This window comes from Rhinoraja longicauda, chromosome 8 (assembly GCF_053455715.1).
Source record: "Rhinoraja longicauda isolate Sanriku21f chromosome 8, sRhiLon1.1, whole genome shotgun sequence".
NCBI classification, from domain to species: Eukaryota; Metazoa; Chordata; class Chondrichthyes; order Rajiformes; family Arhynchobatidae; genus Rhinoraja; species Rhinoraja longicauda.
Genome location: NC_135960.1, coordinates 53,098,342 through 53,114,411, shown reverse-complemented (window position 1 = coordinate 53,114,411; position 16,070 = coordinate 53,098,342). Strand labels below are relative to the sequence as shown.

The 16,070-nt window shown below is 40.2% G+C and overlaps 2 protein-coding genes across 8 annotated transcripts in view; both read left to right on the top strand.

The window, feature by feature from the left end:
* Positions 1-3,825: 3,825 nt before the first annotated feature.
* Positions 3,826-8,211, top strand: LOC144596367 (ATP synthase lipid-binding protein, mitochondrial-like). Its single transcript, XM_078404623.1, has 3 exons — positions 3,826-3,972; positions 5,127-5,326; positions 8,097-8,211. The coding sequence occupies exons 1-3, from the start codon at positions 3,826-3,828 to the stop codon at positions 8,209-8,211; spliced, it is 462 nt and encodes a 153-aa protein (XP_078260749.1).
* A 2,390-nt stretch (positions 8,212-10,601) lies between these two features.
* The window catches only part of atf2 (activating transcription factor 2), a 106,568-nt gene continuing 101,099 nt past the window's right edge, over positions 10,602-16,070 (top strand). For 4 of the 7 annotated variants that reach the window (XR_013547556.1, XM_078403986.1, XM_078403980.1 and 1 more), the window contains exon 1: positions 10,602-10,695. The gene's annotated coding sequence lies outside the window, so the exon portion shown is untranslated. Of the gene's footprint in view, positions 10,696-10,869; positions 10,890-16,070 lie in introns of those variants that run through there. The other 3 variants (XM_078403983.1, XM_078403984.1, XM_078403982.1) reach the window with 3 other exon arrangements.

Below are 16,070 nucleotides of genomic sequence, written 5' to 3'. Positions count from 1 at the left end.
ATCGTAGAAGAATCGTTGTGTTGGCAAGTTGTGGCAAGCATGACAAATGTGCCAAATGCCTTCTTCGCCAGCCTGTCCACCTGAATCAAAATTTTCAGGATATATAGATACATAGAAAATAGGTGCAGGAGTAGGCCATTCGGCCCTTTGAGCCAGCACCGCCATTCAATGTGATCATGGCTGATCATCCACAATCAGTACCCCCGTTCCTGCCTTCTCCCCATATCCCTTGATTCCGCTAGCCCTAAGAGCTTTATCTAATTCTCTTTTCAATGCATCCAGTGAGTCGGCCTTCACTGCCTTCGGAGGCAGAGAATTCCACAATTTAAGGTTTTCCCTCATCTCAGTTCTAAATAGCCTAACCCTTATTCTTAAACTGTGGCCCCTGGTTCTAGACTCCCCCAACATCAGGAACATGTATCCTGCATCTCGCGACTCCAATCCCTTAATCATTTTATATGATTCTATAAGATCCCCACTCACTCTTCTAAATTCCAGTGCATGCATGCCCAGTTGTTCCATTCTTTCATCATATGACAGTCCCGCCATCCGGGGATTTTTTAACCTCGTGGACCTACGCTGCATTCAATAGCAAGAATGTCCTTCCTCAAATTAGGATACCATGCACCTGTATTTCCAGGTCTCTCTGCTGTATAACATTCTCCAGAACTTTATGTGTGCTAAAGATGATGCAACTATCTCTGCAATTTCCTCCCAGGATTCTCCCTGGGAGAGAAGGTCGGAAGTTGCGCTTGGGCAGGCCCTGGGGATTTAATCACCTGAATGTGCTTTAAAATCACCAATTCCTCCTCTTTGGTAATTCGTACATGGTCGAAGACATTACAACTCCTCTGCCTCAATTACTTCACTTCCATAATCATAATTAAATGTTAAATCCAAGGAAGAGGCATATAAATTGGCCAGAGGAAGCAGCAAACGGGAGGACTGGGAGAAATTTAGAACTCAACAGAGGAGGACAGGGCTTAATTAAGAGTGGGGGAAAAAGAGCATAAAGAAAGCTTGCAAGGAATATAAAAACTGACACTAAATGCTTCATTAGATATGTAAAAAGGAAAAGATTAGTGAAGACAAATGTAGGTCCCTTACAATCAGAGGCAGGTGATTTTTTTCAATGGTAAACAAGAAAATTGCAAAACAGTTAAATGAGTACTTTGGTTGTGTCTTCACTAAGTAAGACACAAACTATCTCTCAGAAATACTCTGAGACCGAGGATCTAGTGGGAGGGAGGAACTGAATGGAATCCACATTAGTCATGAAATGTTGTTAGGTAAACTGTTGGGACTGAAGGCAGATAAATTCCCAGGGCCTGATGGTCTGCATCCCAGAGTACTCGGGAGGTGTCCCTAGAAATTGTGGATGTATTGGTGATCATTTTCCAATGTTCTCTCGACTCTGGATCAGTTCCTGTGGACTGGAGGGTAGCCAATATAACTCCACTTTTTAAGCAAGGAGGGAGAGAGAAAACGGGGAATTATTGTACCAGCATCTGCAGTTATTTTCCTACAGCCTTACATCAGTAGTGGGGAAGATGCTTGAGTCGATTATTAAAGATGTTATAGCAGCGCATTTGGAAAGGATTGGTCAAAGTCAGCACGGATTTATGAAGTGGAAATCATGCTTGACTAATCTGGAATTTTTGGAGGATGTAACAAGTAGGATGGATAAGGGAGAGCTAGTGGATGCGGTGTATCTGGACTTTCATAAACCTTTAGACAAGGTCTCACACAAGAGATTAGTGTGCAAAATTAGAGCACATGGTATTGGGGGTAGGGTATTGACATGGATAGAGAACTGGTTGGTAGGCAGGAAGCAAAGAGTAGGAATTAACGGGTCCTTTTCAGAATGGCAGGGAGTGACTAGTGGGGTGCCGCAAGGCTCCGTGCTGGAACCACAGTTATTTACAATATATATTACAATATATATAGACGAGGGAATTAAATGTGACATCTACATTTTTACGGATGACACAAAGCTGGGTGGCAGTGTGAGCTGTGATGAGGATGCTATGAGGCTGCAGGGTGACTTGGATAGGTTGTGTGAGGGGGAAGGTGCATGGCAGATGCAGTATAATGTGGATAAATGTGAGGTTATCCACTTTGGTCGCAAGAACAGGAAGGCAGATTATTATCTGAATGGTGTCAGATTAGGAAAAGGAGAGGAACAACGAGACCTGGGTGTGCTTGTACACCAGTCACTAAAAGTAAGCATGCAGATAAAGCAGGCAGTGACGAAAGCTAATGGCATGTTGGCCTTCATTGTGAGAGGATTTGAGTTTCGGAGCAAGGAGGTCCTACTGCAGTTGAACAGGGCCCTAGTGAGACCACACCTGGAGTATTATGTGCAATTTTGGTCTCCTAATTTGAGGAAGGACATTATTGTTGTTGAGAGAGTGCAGCGTAGGTTCACCAGGTTAATTCCCGGGATGGCGGGACTGACATATGATGAAAGAATGGGTCGACTGGGCTTATATTCTCTGGAATTTAGAAGAATGAGAGGGGATCATATGGAAACATATAAAATTCTTAAAGGATTGGACAGGCTAGATGCAGGAAAATTGTTCCCGATATCAAGGGAGTCCAGAACCAGAGGTCACAGTTTATGAAGGCCATTTAGGTAGGCCATTTAGGACTGAGATGAGGAAAAAAAAATTCATCCAGAGAGTATTGAATCTGCGAAATCCTCTGCCACAGAAGCCAGCAGAGGCCATTTTACTGGATGTATTCAAGAGAGATTAGAATTAGCTCGTAGGGCTAAAGGAATCGGGATATGAAGAAAAAGCAGGAACGGGGTACTGATTTTAGATGATCAGCCATGATCATATTGAATGGCTGTGCTGGCTCGATGGGCCAAATGGCCTACTCCTGCACCTATTTTTCTATGTTTCTTCGATGTTTCACAGTAAAACCTGATAGGAAATTCATTTAATATTTTCCCATCTTCTGGACTTTACACAAAGATACCCATGTTGATTTTTTTAGGGGAAAAGCTATTCTCTCCCTCATCATTATTTTATTCTTCATGTAATGGGTTCTTGTGATGTGGAGGACACCCTGACTGGTTCCTGTACCAAAGAGGACACGTGACTCCAATTATTACAGATGAGTGTTGAAAGCATCACATGTAAAGTCTCTCCTCTCATTTTTACTGCCTACCCTCCCCACTTTCAACCTTAATCTCTCATACCTTAACTAACTCTGTTGCTTGAACTCTCAGACACAATTTAGGTTTCCTTAGATAAAGGTAGTCTTTTACGTTAAATTATTCCAATGCTTTCCTGATTGACTTTGCATCATTTATAAATGAACTGATCCAAAATTCAGTTCTCTGCATCCTAACCTGCACCAGATTCCCTGACCCCATTGTCCCCTGTTCGGCAACCAATGTTGGTTCCTAGTCTGGCAGCAATATGATTTTCAAAACTTGCACCATGGCTTTGCTCCTTCCTATCTGTAACTTTATTTAGCTCTCTCGTACTCAAATATTTTTGTGCTCCCCAATTTGTGGCCTCTTGCCCATCTCTGAGTTTGGGTGCTTTACCATTCTTTGTGGCTTAGGTTTTAACCTCCTCTCCATTTTCAAGACATTCCTTAAATCTACCTCATGACTAGGTTTCTGGTCATCTGTCATGATATCCCATGCAATGGATAGTGATTCTGTGATGTACTTTGGAGAGTTTAGTATCATTAAGTTTAAATTTGACTGAAATCTGAGATTTGGTGACAGTAAATGTGACAGTAAAATGGACAGATTATTGTAAACTTCAACTAGTTCAATGAAAATCACTACGTTGAAACACATCAACAATGAAAGCAGAGCCACTATCAGCATCAACATGGACATTGGATTTGGTGATGGCAGAGGCAATCCCTGCTCAGTTGAACTTGCCAAGTACAGCTGAAAAATATCTGATGACTTTTGTCAAAATTTCCTGTCCTACCCACATGAAAGAGGTAAAGACACTGTGGTTTAGAGGTGTGGATGCATGCTCTTACGACTCCTCAACATTCTCTCCTGAACCTACGAAGTCTCATGGCATTAGGTAAACCAAGGACAGTGAAATCCATTGACTATTATCTACCATTCTTCCTTGTTTAATGAACCAATAGTTTTCCATGATGAATTACACAGAGAAGCAGACTTGAGAGTAGCAAATGCATGAATGTTCCCAGCAAAAGAAATTATTGCCCACTGTCAAGAATGACCTTCTAGAAACTCAAGTCAGTAAGCTGCTTGACACTGGGAGTAAACCAATACAGAATAAAGCCGATTGGCATTGTCCTTACCAGTCTCCCTGTTGCAGACACATCAATGTGTTCTTGATTTGATAGAAGTAATCATTGTTCAGTCCTAACGGAGACAAAGTGCCATTCACCAAAAACAACTGCATTAAATTTTGGGAAATTACCACCAAAATAAATCAGATTAATTCAGAATGGATCAGATAGTTCAATACTGTTCTGAATGGATGTTTAATCTTAACTTCCTCCTGAGATCTCCAATATTAGAGAAGCCAGTCTTTAGCCAATTTTGTTCACTGTATGCAATATCAAGAAACGTTGAAAAGAATGGATAAAGCAAAAGTTATGGTACCAGTCGATTGCCTGGCAGTAGTATTGAATATTCCAGAATTGCCTGGGTGTGTCATTGAATATTCCAGAACTATTCCAGAACTAACAAGAGACAAATAACTGAACTTGTCTCTAGTTAAGTTATTTTTGTGCTGTTACAATGCGGGCATTTACATTATAATCCCAGTTGGCAATTATCACATAATCATTAGAAAAGTAATAGAAGGTGATACAAAGTAAAACCCACTTACAAAAATAATGTGCTCACAACCCAGTTCTAGACCTCTTCATAACAATAATGATTTGCAGAGTAATTGATTTCAAGATTAAAAAAACTGGATGGTCAGTCATAAAGATAGACACAGAATGCTGGAATTACTCAGCAGATCAGGCAGCATCTCTGGAGAAAAAGGAGAAATGTGGATATGGACATGTCACTCAAATCAATGTTCAAAACAAATGTTATTTTGAAACTCTTCAGGGAAAAAAAATTACTATAAATTTTTGTAAAATATCTATTTCTCAATTAATTCCAGGGAAACATTGCACTTTTGAGGAGTCGAGGCAAAAATGCATTTATTCAGGAAGTACTCAGAGACTTCCAGACAAGTACTGCAAATCAGGATATTGACACCGCTGCAAAGTTCATTGGTGCTGGAGCTGCTACAGTGGGCGTGGCTGGTTCTGGAGCTGGCATTGGGATGGTTTTTGGTCGTCTTATTATTGGCTATGCCAGGTAATTTTCATAAACAAAAATTGCAGAATCCAGAATATTACTGCGAAGATTGCCTGCACCAGAATGTATTCGTTAAGCATACCACCAATGAGTTTGTTTTTAATAAATGACCTTAATGTATATAATATTCAAATAATTATTTTGCAAAACAGACAAAAAAACATTTTTAAATTCCAAAATGTTGTTGAATAATGGTGCACATAATAGTGGTATAATGCTAATTAATTATACTGCTAGATCGTCCAGGATATCATGGCAAATGTCGTGTTTCTCTTGATGATGTAGGGTTTGCTTTAGTGCAATCTGTGAATATAACTTGATAACTTTATAACTTGATAACTGGCCCACTTAATCTATCTGGTTGAAAAGTATTGTAATGAGAAAATATTACAAAATTCTGACCTGGAAGTTAGGAAGAGAATGCCCAGCCTAGTACAGGGTCAAATAGTTGGTAAAATATTGTAATTTTAATTATTCAAATGTAAAAGTGTTACCAATATAGCAAAACTGACACCGAGGAAACATCATGTAGATAAAAAGAGTAAAATAGAATTAATAAGAATATATGAACTCGACCACTCATTTGTATTATAACAAATAGCCATGCTTATAATAACTTCCTTAAATTCCCTTTAATTTCCATAAACTTCAAATAATTTCCCAGTGGTCATTTTCTCTTTCATTTTTCTGCCCTTCTGCTCAATTATCAACACTTCTTTCCCGCCTCAACCCTCAAGCAAATTATTGTATTCTGCACAGAGGGAATCTGTGAAGCAAGCTGTGAAAATAATTTACGGGTCATATGAAGGGCCTTGAGTCAATGAAATCGATTCTCAATAAATTCTGGTCAAATGAAAAACGTGTAGTTTTGCATGTCATTCCCCTTCGGGGAAATCTAGATATTTTCTTTCAAGGTATTTTATACAAAACATCCTTTTGTATAAATGGGAAATTAAAGGTATGCACCGGGCTCCTACGGTCCCTGAAAGTCCTGGAATTTGAAACTGTTTTTCAAGGCCTTGAAAGTCCTTGGATTTATCATAGGTCCTCAAGTCTTTGAAAATTCACTTTTTATGATAAAACTATTAATTCATGCAGAGTAACGTGGTGTTTTTTTTATCGTTTATAATGTGTATTTTTTATTAAAAGCCAGGAAACATTGTTAGACATGTTTGTCTTTGTTGCCTATTTACATATTCTCTTACCTGCTTTGTCGCTGAGAATAAAGACATTGAAGAAGCAGGAATGTGTGTTTTGTCTGATATTCATTTATGACCCAGAGCCGGGACAAGGCGAGAGATCGCTGCGCCTTCGCAAACAACAAATTCAAGGAAACTTCCCTCCTCCTCGCCGCTGCCACCGCTCATCCCGGGGCTTCTGAACAACAACTACAACACTTGTGTTTGTTCTTATTTTGCTGCGTTAGAGGGAGACAGGGCCGGGGAAGAGAGTGGAGGAGCGGCGCAGATCTCGCTGGCGCTGGGAGAGAGAGAGGGAGAGAGAGAGAGAGAGAGAGGGAGCAGCCCCCACAAGTAGCGGCGCTCCTTCACCGGACCCTCCAACACCCTCTCCCACCCTGCGCTCCCGCTCTTACCCGTTGCTCCCTCTACCCCGACTTTCCCCTCCCTCTCTTTAATCCCCTCCCTCTCTTTAACCCCTCTCTCTCCACCCCCCCTCTCTCTCCACCCCCTCTCCCTCCACCCCCTCTCTCTCCACCCCCTCTCTCCCCTCCCTCTGAACCGTCTCTCCCCTCCCTCTCTCTCCCCTCCCTTTCTCTCTCTCTCCTCTCTCTCTCCCAGCGCCAGCGAGATCTGCACCGCTCCTCCACTCTCTTCCCCGGCCCCGTCTCCCTCTAGCGCAGCGAAATGAGAACAAACACCAGTGTTGTAGTTGTTGTTCAGAAGCCCCGCATCCCCGGTGTTAGCGGCAGCTGCCGGGGCGGCGAGGAGGGAAGTTTCCTTGAGTTTGTTGTTTGCGAGGGGGCGCTGCAATCTCTCGCCTTGTCCTGCCACTGGGTCAGTGGCGATCCGCTCTCGAGTGAACCTTCGCCAGCAGCTTCTGCCTCCAGTCCCCGCAGCCGCCGCGGCGGTTCCACAGCTCCAGGACAAGTTAAAGAGTCGGGGAGAGTTGAGGGGAACTCGCCGCAAAAAAACCTACAAAATCATCATGGTTTTTACTAATTAACCATATATACACCAAATTAAGAGTTTTGAAAACAGTATTTTCTTACCTATATGGAGAAAAACTGGAAAAAACCATCAATGTTTGCTGGATTTTGGTCCTTGAAAATGGGATTTTTGGACCTTGAAAGTCCTTGAATTTTTTGCTGTACCAAGTGTACGAACCCTGTATGCAGTCCTTTTAGTCTTCCCATAATTGAATCAGTATTTTTACTTTCTTGAATACAGCATGGGTAAAACCAATATTCACCTTGATTTTTACATAGAATGTGATAGTTGTGTTTTTGGGGACTATTTACCAAAAAAAGCTGCAGTTATATTTTCGAAGCCTCTTTAATTTCAAAGCCTTCCCATATCATTCTTAGGTCTTAAAATTAGAAAAGCCACCATTAAACACAATGTTAATGGCACAGATTTATGCAATTAGCTGTATGACTGTGAGACTGCCCTTACGTTCAACTTTTCGAAAAGATATCCTGCCAGCTATGTAATAGGATTATCTATAGCCCAAAATAAATAAACTGCGACTTGCTACTTTCAATTAAGAGGATATTATGTTACAATATTAATAATACTTAATTTTCTTCCAGAAATCCTTCTCTGAAACAGCAGTTGTTCTCACATGCTATCCTTGGATTTGCCCTGTCCGAAGTAATGAGACTCTTCTGTTTAATGGTGGCTTTTCTAATTTTATTTGCAATGTAAAGAAAAATATTGAATGATAAGTAGCCCAATCATGTGCTAACATAATTATTTAATTGGCTTTCATTTATGTTGGAGTGTTTATGTAGAAATGTTTGTTTCATGATTTTTGTCATACCATTGAATAAATCCAAACACTTGTAAAAATGGGATGTTTGTCTTAAATTGCAAATGCATAACTATTTATACTCTCTGATATGCCCACTATATTGATTTGTGATTATATAAAATAACAGAATTGATTTAATGAAGCAATTTTAGGGTACAATAATCTAATAGTTAATACAGATTTTAAATGGCAAAATCTGCCTATAAAGGTTGTCCAATTGTTATAAACATTCACTTTTATCAGAGTAATGAAGGTATAAGCAGAAATTGTCTTGTATGGTTATCATCCTTTAGAATTATTAACTTAATAGGTGTGGATCATTTAGCCTCAGGAGAGTTCCTCTGACCAAGGGTCCGTTTCCTGACCCAAATGAAAGCTGATGGAAACCACCTTTTAAATCCTGTAATATTAATTTATTAATATCAAATAAAATTGTCAACCACTTTGTTCCTTTCCTCGGGGAAGCTGTCTACTCTCAATTTCTGTATGAGCTCCTTCGGTACGCTTCTCAGCCTAAGTGTACAAAGCCTGTCCATTCAAATCGTGCAAAACGCTGGAGTAATTCAGGTGGCCAAGCAGTGTCTGTGGAGGGAATGAACAGGTGACATCTCTAAACTTTAGAGATACAGAATGGAAACTATGAATCCATGCTAACCATTCAATAGTCATGCACAGAATGAATCTGAAGACTGGTTCCAACTGGAAACATCATCTATCTACACCGATCAGCCAAAACATTATGACCACCTGCCTAATATGCTGTTGGTCCTCCGTGTGCAGCCCCATACGAAGCAGGATGCGATGCACTGAATTGTGACACATTCCTCCTGTGATCACTTAAAATATTCTGTGACTTGTGCCTTCTGTCGGTTCGGACCAGACGGGATAGCCATTGTTGCCCTCGTGCATCGCTGAGTCTTGGGCGCCCAACCCCTTGTCGCCCGTTTGTGGTTTGTCCCTCCTCAGACCACTGTCAGTAGGTACTCTGACCCAGTCGTCTGGCCATGACAATTTGGCCCTTGTCAAAGTCGCTCAGCTCTTTACTCCTGCCCATTTCTCCTGCATCCAACACACCAACTTCAAGAACTGACTGTTCACTTGAAGCCTAATGTATCCCACCCCTTGACAGGTGCCATAGTAACAAGATAATCAATGTTATGCACTTCACCCGTTTTGGCAGATGTTCTCCAGAGGTGCTGCCTGACTTGCGAAGTTACTCCAGCACTTTGTGTCCATCTTCGGTATATACTAGTTCCTTTCTACATGTCATCTATCCATGTTCTCTTGAGATGCTGCCTAACCTGCTGAGTTATTACAGCACTTGGTGTTCTTTTGTGTAAACCAGCATCTGAAGTTCCTTGCTTTTACACAATATCGTCCTTTCTCAACCACTCCCTACAATTTAGCAGCAACGTACAGAAGCCAATTAACCTAAGTGCTGCTTTGGGAGTGGAGGAAACCTATGTGGTCATAGGAAGAACGTGAAAACTCTGCAGGCCAGCACCTGAAGTCAGGATCGAACTCGGGTCTCTGGCTCTATGAAGCAGCAGTTCAATGACCTTTCTGACGAGTCATTCACGCACCCACCATGTTTCGATGTTCCAGGAGAGCAACCGTGCGAGTGAAGCCAGTTTCTGTCCAGGGCCTACTCCACTGTCAGAGGCCCAATGCAAATTTGAATAACAGCACCTCATATTTCTCTTGAGCAGCTTACAACCCAGCGGTATGAATATTGATTTCTCCAACTTCAAGTAATCCTTGTTTTCCCTCTCTCCATCCCTTCCCCACCCTAGTTCTCCGATTAGTTTCACTGTCTCACTTCCTCAAAAAGGGTCTCAACCCGAAACATCAGCTATTTCTTTTCTCCAGAGTTGCTGCCTGACCCGCTGAGTTACTCTAGCACTTGGGTCTACGGTTTAAACCAGCATCTGCAGTTCCTTCCTACGGTTTCACTGTCGTACTGATTAATTTTTACTGATTGTATGCCTCCTTGTCACCTAACAATGAACCATTCATTCTACATTTCCTTGAGCAGCGTCTGCATTGATCTGTCGCTTTCACACCTCACCCTTCCATATCTCTAGACTTCTACCCTGACTCAGACTGAAGGAGGGTCTGGACCTGAAACGTCACCTATTCCTCTTCAGAGATGCTGTCTGAGCCGCTGAGTTACTCCAACATTTTGTGTGTATCTATCTTGTGTGTAAACCAGCATCTGCAGCTCCTTCCTGCACAAGTGAACCCACAGCGGATTCTGCGCAGTGGCGGCGGTGGGGCGTCGCTGGCGAGCGCTCTTGCGTCACGTGGCCCTGCGACGTCAGGGCGCTGAGCCCTCCCGATCCCGCAGCAGCGGCCGTCAGTCGGCACCAGGCCCTGTGGTAAGTTTGTAAACGGCGGCCGCCATGGCTTGCGCTGCAGGGCGCCGATGATCTGAATGCCGTCCGTTCGCGGTGTCGGCGGCGATCGGGTGTCTGGCGGGTGGGTGTGCTCGCCAACCTTCCCCGTTAACATGGCGACGCTCCCCAGCCGCCGTGTCCTGGGGCGGGATCAGCGATGCTGTCAACTGCACCAGGTTGGCAGTCGAGCTCTCTCTCCCTCCTGGAGATTTAAATGTTGCACACCATCAAAAGTACCCAGTTTTGATCAGCAGGGAGGAGATAAGACTTTGCCTTCCATCACAGTGAGGGTATGCCTAGAGCAATCACTGTGATGGCAGTTTTGTGTAAAAAATTATATCTGTGTGTCGTGCTTTTTAATGTCTACTGCCGGACCCTGACGTGAGAGGACGCTGGCGTTGTGTATTCGCCGCTTTTCCGTCAGGATAGTTTGTCTGTTTGTTTCTATGTTAATTGTTTTTGTAAAGCGCTTTGAGCATGCGATAAGGCGCTATATAAAATAAATGAATTATTATTATTATTATTAGTCTGGTTTATGATCACGACGGTGTTTACGGCGGTCACGATTATATGAATTGAATGTATTGAATGGTCTGTTTTATTGAGAATCCGGCCGATATCCCATTTCACAACAGGCTGTTCGTATTTCTCATCAGCACCACTACACAGCGAACTAGCCAGTCATTGGTGATGTTAAAGGCTGTACTGGTTATATTAAAGTTCATTACGTTTCACAGTTATCAATATTCAAAGTTCAAAACCTGCTCCGCTCAAAACAAAATGATTGTGGTAGGATTATAGCTGTAGGGTTATAGGATGAAAGCCTGAGGTAAGATGTGGGGCCATTGATATTTATTCCATTTGCTTAGTAAAGAGTGATTTTTTTTCTTAATGCTGCAGATTTTTCAATTTTCTGATGAAATGTTTTTGTTACTGGGAAGCCCAGGCAGTGGAGGCCAATTCACTGGATGTTTTCAAGAGAGAGTTAGATTTAGTTCTTAGGACTAAGGGATTCAAGGGATATGGGAAAAAGCCAGAACGGGGTACTGATTTTGGGTGATCAGCTATGATCACATTGAAGGGCCGAATGGCCTACTCCTGCACCAGTTTTCTATGTTTTCGCCGGCATGACTTCAAGTAGTTTGGGATAAGGGTAAATTGAGAAAAAAAGGCTAGGCGATGGTTAGGTTAGTGTCTAAAATCATGTAGATTGTAGAAGGATACAAAGAGTTAAGTTAAAAAGCTTTCCTGAGATTTGAGAAGAATGGTTGTGAAAAGGCTGGTGAAGTTCAAGAGAAATTAGGACAGGATAATTGGATTAAAGACTTTTTAGCACCACAAGGAGCAGGTACAATAAATACAAAGTAAGAAAACTGACAAAAATTGTTTCTGATTGAATGTGTTGAAGAAGTAATAAAAATGCCTGCACATTGGATCAATATTGGATATTAGCTTAATTTTGACTTTACATGCTCATGGTTTGCAGAGAAAAAACATGAAAGAGGAAGCAGATTTATTTTGTTGGAATAAAGTGATAACAGCATTTTAAGATCAGAAAGGCAGTGGAGTTCAAGAATAGCCATGAAAAGAACAATAAGTGAAGGTATTAAGTGCAAAGATCGTTTAACTCTAAATTGGATTTACTGGAGGTAACAGGAAGGTATTGAATAATTAAAAATATTTCTGTTGCCCCATTAGAAGGTTTTTGAGCAGATCATAACGTAACCGCAAGAAGACAAGTGGAAAGCACTGAACGCAATCTCTGAGGGAAAATATAAAATGGAATCAGCATACTAATTATTGGGTTGGACAATGAGCAGAAGCTACTTTTGAAGGATTGAAATGGGAGAAAGAGCAGCCCACAGAAACTCTTGCTTTAAGGGAAATGTTTAAGGAGAACTATCTATTCACAGTTGGTGATTAAAATATGAATCAGAGTCTGATTTTAAATGAACAATTGCTCCAAAATCAAATATCATTTGTAGAAAAAAATATTTGTATCACCCTTAATATGAAATGTTTCCCGATTTCAGTTGTAAAAGGCCTGACTGTTTAGACTGCATTCACAAATCCCAACAAAAATTGTTGCTCAGTATGTATACTCTTATCAGTTCCCATGAGTTTTTTCACAATTAAATCAAAATGCTACTTAACCTACTACACTCTTTGAAATGTTAATTGTTCTGATACTTGGAGTTGCTATTTTTTGATTTAAGATGTATGTTTAACAATGGGGCAACAGAAATATTTTTATTATTCCAAACTCTCCTGTTACCTCCAGCAATTATAATTTAGAGTTAATTCTTCTTTGCACTTAATACCCTCACTTAATAAATAGAAAATGTGTACATTATGCACCTATTATGAAAAATCTATTTGAAAAAATGGTGGAGTTAAATGCCTGTTTAAATTATGGCAATGATTTTTTTGTTCTTTAGTATTTACAGCAACTTTGATCATGTTGTTGAATTAACAATGACCCTATATAAGAAAAATGCTTAAAGTGGGGATGAGGTGGGTCAAAGGGTAAATGCCAATTTTATGATATTGGACTGATTGACCATTATTGGAAAAAATAACATAAGCTTTTTTGTATGTGAAAAGATTTTTCCAGCATAAATTAAATAGCTCCCAAGTTGCTGTGACTTTGGAATCTGTCTTGTCCACTTAAGCGCTCATGTGCAGGGATTATTGGTATCATATGGTAGTGATAAAATTAGGTTATTTCCACACAAGTATTATTTTAATTTCTATGAAATATTACTCGCCATGTAGTTATCTCCTTATGAAAACTAACCTTTTGCATATGTGATTAAAATGTCAGTGACCGGAAATGTTAACTCCGTTTCTACCCTCAACTCTGTCTGACCTCCTGAGTTTAGTTTAGTTTAGTTTAGTTTAGAGATATAGTGTAGAAACAGGCCCTTTGGTCTAGTGAGTCCGCACCGACCAACGATCCCCGCACACTAATGCCATCCTACACCAGGGACAATTTTTACATTTATATAAAGCCAATTAACCTACATACTTGTACGTCTTTGGAGTGTGGGAGGAAAACAAATTTCTCGGAGAAACCCCACGCGGTCACGGGGAGAATGTACAAACTCCGTACAGACAGCACCTGTAGTCGGAATTGAACCCGGGTCTCTGGCACTGTAAGCGTTGTGAGCCACAAACTCTACCGGGGCACCGAGGCACCCCGGTATTTCCAGCATTTTCTGTTTTTGTTTAAGAGATCCAAAATCTACAGTTCTTCCTTTTCCATTGCTCTTCATATTTATCAGTCTGTTCAACAGGAATGCTGGAAAATGTAACTAAATTGTCTTGCCCTCATATCTACGATTAGTTTTTGTACTTATAGTTGGTGAAATTGTTTCCAACCTCCCAGAATTCTTAGCGACCAAAGGCCTTCTAAACCGCAGGGGTTGAATGAATGAGATTGTAGGTAGATATATATGTAAGATAGAGAATATGAATGCTTTTTTTACACATTCAATTTAAAATAGTCAAAATACAATATTAAGAAAAATATCACTTCTCACATCAGAGAAAACACATCATTATTCGGTAGTTTGGTTTTACAAAAATCCGTAATTTTGTTGCCGTTCTGTGGCTTTTGGTCCCAGTGTGTAATGTCCAGCTATCACATAGTTTCTTGGTACAGTTCCTTTCTTTTTCAAATGAGCAACAGGGGATAGAGATTGGTGAGATTAGATGTAGAAACAATGAACTGCAGATGCTGGTTTATACCGAAGACAGACACAAAGTGCTGGATTAACTCAGTGGGTCAGGCAGCATCTCTGGAGAAAAGGGATGGATGACGTTTCGGGTCGGATTTCCGAAGTGCCTGACTCGCTGAGTTACTCCAGCACTTTGTGTCTATCTTTGGTGAGATTAGATATCTGGTAATGAAACTTCATGACAATGGAGCAGGACTTGGATGTGATAATGGTCGTAACCTCAGCGGACAGTTTAGGCTCTCTGTTATCCAAACAATAATAAAACAGTGCAGATCAGGGATGTTTCAATTCTACATCTTGAATTGTGTTGACTTAACTGGCATAATTTGGGGTATGATAAAAGAGAATACAACTCTGGCTGGTGAAACCTGCAACTGAATAATGGCTACTGGAATGATCTAATAGCATAGCGGGGCAGTGGAAATGTACTCAAACAAGGCCAATGACTTGGGAGAAACTGGGGAAGTGCAATTATGCTTTCTACATAATAACTGGGAATTATTATTTAAATCTGCTTAACGATATCCAGTGAGTGCAAGAGAATTATGGTTGTTATGAAATCTATAGTTTAATGTGCTATAAGGTTATGTACTTTTATAAAATTATATACCAAAACATTTATGCATTTATTTTATGCTCTGTTGGGGGTGGGAAATGTCATCACAAACATATTCTGTTTAACTTGGGAGAAATTATATTTGTTTTACTATGATTTCATTTGTAGGTTAATGAATAATTGCATTATCTGGTTTGATATTGTCACTTAAATGAGAGAGTCTGAAATTCTTCCCCTACATCCAATTAACTAATTCCAAGGGAATTTATAATTGTTTTTGGTATCTACACATGAGATGAGGCAGAATTAAATGAGCTTTCTTGACCAGTATAACTGTTATTCCAAATCAAATCATTGAATTGTTTTGAAGCATTTTAAGGGATGTGATGAAATAATTAAAATCTAAAGATACCCAATTTTGCTAAACTAGAAAATACACTGAATTAAATTAAGAACAAACACTAAAAGATTCAAACCATGTAGATAAATGTAAATTCTCTGCCTTTCTTTTGATTGCTGTGCAATTATTTCTCAACATTTCCTGAATAGATGCATGGTGACAATGTGAACAGGCTTATTCAATAGCTTTCCAGTCCTGATGTTTAGTTCTCTCAGAGGAATGGGTATTTGGAGTTAAATATAAAAGTAGCATCCTACTTAGAATACAGTTGCCTCAATTTGAAATCCTGTGCCAAAAGTAGCACGTAAAATCATTACAACTGACAAACTTTAAGTTTGTGAAGACTTTGTTTCTAAATCCAGGATAAATCAGATTTGAATCAAAAGACACCCTACTTTGCTAAACCGAAGAGCAATGAACAAAACTGAAAATAGAAACTAAAATATTCAAACTACATTGATAAAACTGTCTTAAAACTGTTACAATCTGTTTCGTTGGGTTGTTGTTTAAATTAATACTGATTAGCTAATTAAATTATTGCATCGTATGGGAGGCGCATTCCCAATCTCGTTGTACCCCTGTACAATGGCAATAAAGATATATTATATTGTATAACTTTTTATTTAAAAAAAGAACCATAGAAATATACAACACTGAAACA

Excerpts from the sequence above, each read along its gene's own strand:
- LOC144596367 (XM_078404623.1), top strand. The coding sequence starts at position 3,826 with ATGAAAGCAGAGCCACTATCAGCATCAACATGGACATTGGATTTGGTG. Across the intron at positions 3,973-5,126 it reads GTCCTACCCACATGAAAGAG|GGAAACATTGCACTTTTGAG; the intron begins GTAAAGACACTG and ends AATTAATTCCAG. Across the intron at positions 5,327-8,096 it reads CTTATTATTGGCTATGCCAG|AAATCCTTCTCTGAAACAGC; the intron begins GTAATTTTCATA and ends ATTTTCTTCCAG.